The 3393-nt window shown below is 40.4% G+C and overlaps 1 protein-coding gene across 1 annotated transcript in view; it reads right to left on the bottom strand.

Moving 5' to 3' along the window:
* Positions 1-330: 330 nt before the first annotated feature.
* Positions 331-3393, bottom strand: part of TMX1 (thioredoxin related transmembrane protein 1) — a gene marked incomplete at its 5' end in the record, with an annotated part of 6452 nt that continues 3389 nt past the window's right edge. Inside the window, 3 exon segments of the mRNA XM_029963619.1 lie at positions 331-2518; positions 2849-2918; positions 3245-3384. Coding sequence (XP_029819479.1) covers positions 2340-2518; positions 2849-2918; positions 3245-3384 — 389 coding nt within the window.

The following is a 3393-nucleotide window of genomic DNA, read 5'->3' as shown; positions in this document are numbered from 1 at the left end:
TGCAAAGGCAAAAGGTAAATTAGTGCTGGGAGTTCTTGTTCAACCAGGAGTCTACGAGTACAGCATGACAAAGAAAAGGCTGGTTGTTCTTTTCTAACTCAAAAGTTATCAGCATATACTCTGTATATTGAACAAAGTTTCACTGTAAGTGAAAAAAATTAGAAAACCCTCCACCTATAAAAGCTACATTTAAATATATTCCAAGTGCAGTGAGCACATACAGTTCAGCTTTGAGCTTAATTCCTTAAAAACAGCTACAGCATTTCTGTGTCCTGCCTTCTCAAGCCCTCTCCAAACACTAAAAAATACACCATTTATCAGAGACTGTGCTACTGGTTCTCCTCAGCATATCATGGATTTATTGCTTTATTTACAGAGGCTAAAATCTAAACTCTCAGAGAATTTAAGGCAATCCCACAAGCCCAACACCTCAAAGGCATTTCTGGCACACAGTGGTCTCCGTTCCAACACCAGGAAAAGTTTTATCTTAAAAAAAAAATAAAATTAGAGGAATGCTCAGATTTTAACCCAAAAGGACCCTTTCAAACATCAGTTCCATCTTCCAAACACACAACCCAGCCCTGAAGTCATTCCAGAGCACCAACGCTCGGGAAAGGGGAAAAAAAAAAACCAGGGAAAAAGTCAAAGGAGGAAGATCCAAGACATAACAACTCATTCATCTCAATTTGGAAGATTCACTGAGACATCTGGATAACTAAATCACTTTTTTTTTCCATGAGTTATGTTTTATCACATACACTTAAAATGCACCTTACAAAGGAGTCATCAAGACTGACTAAAAAAACCCATTATTATACATTCTTAACTCTTTATGAGCTGATTCACCTGCTGGAGCTCCAAATATTGGATTTCCCAATATTCCTTGTTCATTACAAGCTCCTTGTTTGTCTTCTTAACACTCACTAGGGGAGCAGGGATTTAGGGTTGCAGGGAAAATGTCATTTCTATCATTTCATAGCATTTCTACGTTTGCTTTGTTAATACTCAAACCCAAGTTTACTATTGACACAGATTTATCAACTGCCAGTCCTGCAAACCCACTCAGAAGAACAATTTAAAAAAAAAACAAAAACACCAACTAACTACAAACAAAAAACCAAACAAACAAAAAACAAATCAGCAAGAATAGGCTTGTCAAAAAAAATTAAAAAAAAAATCTAAACGTGCTCAGTTTTAGGGTAACCCTTCCTTTGCAAATATTTTGGAAATTAAAAGAATATGGAAAATTCTTTACAAGATAACACTGGTCCAACGGGCATGTGCATTCTTTTTATTTCTATACAGAGTGAAAACAAATACCATACAGAAAACAGTAAACTACATTTTTTTTTTAAAGAGGAAAAAAATTAAAGTATATGGTTCAAAAAAATGGTTTTGTGAAAACAGGGGAAAGAAAAAATGTTTCTGTAGAAGAAATTAGGAAGCTGTTATTTCAACTTCAGGCCAGGTAAAGCCTGCCTGGATTTTGCAGTAAAATTTGATTAAGTAGAAATCACTGATGATGTATTAAAAATGAGCCAGAGTCCTACTGCCATCCAGCAGGGAGAGTGGAGAGGATTCACACAGAGGACCCTGCATGTAAACTATTCCCACCTGGAGTCACAAACAAGATTTCATGGTGCTATTATTTGTGATTTTTTTTTTTTCCTTTCAAGAGAACTACTTTGCCAAGAAGCTCATATAGTTTTCTACAGCCTTTTCTAAAAGAAAAATGATGCCAATAGCAGGTTTCTGGTCAGCCAGAGAATCCTGCTACAGAGTGCTTGTGCCATGGTCTCCTGTAAGACAAAAACCTGGGGGTTTGTAGCTCTCATTGTCGTAGCAAAAAGCAGTTTCTGTCACATAAAAAAGCCTGGGACATGTCCCATAACTGAGGGGACTTTTCCCCCCTCAGCATTTCTTCGGAACACAACTAGGTAAGATTTAGACTGAGAAAACCCTTTTTGAACACCCTGACAGCAAACAGGTTAGTGCATTTTCCTTGCTAATGTTCCCCTCGTGCAACAAGTCCACTGGTTTTCATCCTGGTAAAAATAATCCCTAGAGAACAAGTCGTTCCAGGAGCCACATCAATGATTTCTTGGCACTTCCCTGCACTCAGGCAGGAGAAGTTCCAGCCATTTGCAACAGCAAGTTTTACTTTTAAAAACCTGACGCCAAAGATGCCTCTATTTTTGTTTTGTTTTTTTTTTGTCTGACTTCATGAAATGCATCCACATTACCAAGACAGGAGTCATTCTTCTCTTCAAGCTGAAGGATTTGACATTTATCTCCCTTTGAGTTGATGACTCAAACACTAATCCTGCTCACAAATCCAGCTAAGATTTATCCAGTGGAGCAGCCGTTTTCGCCAGGCGCTGCCTCACGGCCCTCGGTGACGAGTCTCTGTTGGACACCTCTTTGCCCTCCATTTCATCATCTGAGTTATCTTCCTCGTCTGCTTCTTGCTCTTCATCCAGCTTTTTCAGCAGCTCACCTGCCTCTGGAGACAGTTTTCCTTAAGGAGAAAGGGAAACACGCACACACAAATAAACACCACTAAGATTTTTTAGCATCGCGGGGAGCTCCGCTCAAAACTTTTCCCTCCCTGCCCATGTGGAACTTCATGTCTTGCAGGTATGAAAATGCTCTAAAAGCATTTTTCTACCTCCTAAAAAAACAAAGTTCTTTAAAAGTTTAGCTAAATGCAAACCCACTAAAACCCTAAGGGCAACCAGCAAAGCATCAATCACAGGCGCTCAGTCTCGGGTCCTGCACACACAAGTCCTGTACCAATATTTATGTCATAGATTTACCAAACTGAATTAAAAGTTTACAGGGGGCTTACTTGACTGAGGGTACTGTGCTGGTCTGTGCCTTTTGGAGGGGCAGATACAGTCAGCCAGGAACACCATCATCTGAAACCAAAGGAGTGAAAGTTGAAACCTCCAAACATTCTGCACGCGGAATCATCTGGGTTGGAAAAGAGACTTTTAAGATCAAGTCCAACCATTTACTTACTGCTAGCCTGGCATGGATCCCACCCAGCCCCACCCCTGTGTGTGTGCCTCAGGGGAGTAGCAGGTCACTGACCACTTCCCCTTGGATTATGGGGGCTTCATCCTGCTCCCCCATCCCTGTGTTCCAGCTCAGTGTATCCCAAAAACAACAGTTAACCACTGAGGTGAAGGCAGCACAAGTGTAACACACAGTGGTCACAATCTGTTCCAAATGCTTCACTTACCAGTCCCAGTACCAGTCCTGAGAACAGAGTTGCCAACCCAAAAATAGCATAGGAGCCCCAGACTGGTATTCCAAGGTTTTCTGTTAAATAACCATGGCCATGCTATGGAATAAAAGACAAGAGAATCATTCCAAGAACAGCTGAATACC

The sequence above is a fragment of the Manacus vitellinus genome, unplaced genomic scaffold (genome assembly GCF_001715985.3).
Source record: "Manacus vitellinus isolate BGI_N305 unplaced genomic scaffold, ASM171598v3 scaffold_103_pilon, whole genome shotgun sequence".
NCBI classification, from domain to species: domain Eukaryota; kingdom Metazoa; phylum Chordata; class Aves; order Passeriformes; family Pipridae; genus Manacus; species Manacus vitellinus.
This window is presented reverse-complemented; position numbering and strand designations above follow the sequence as displayed.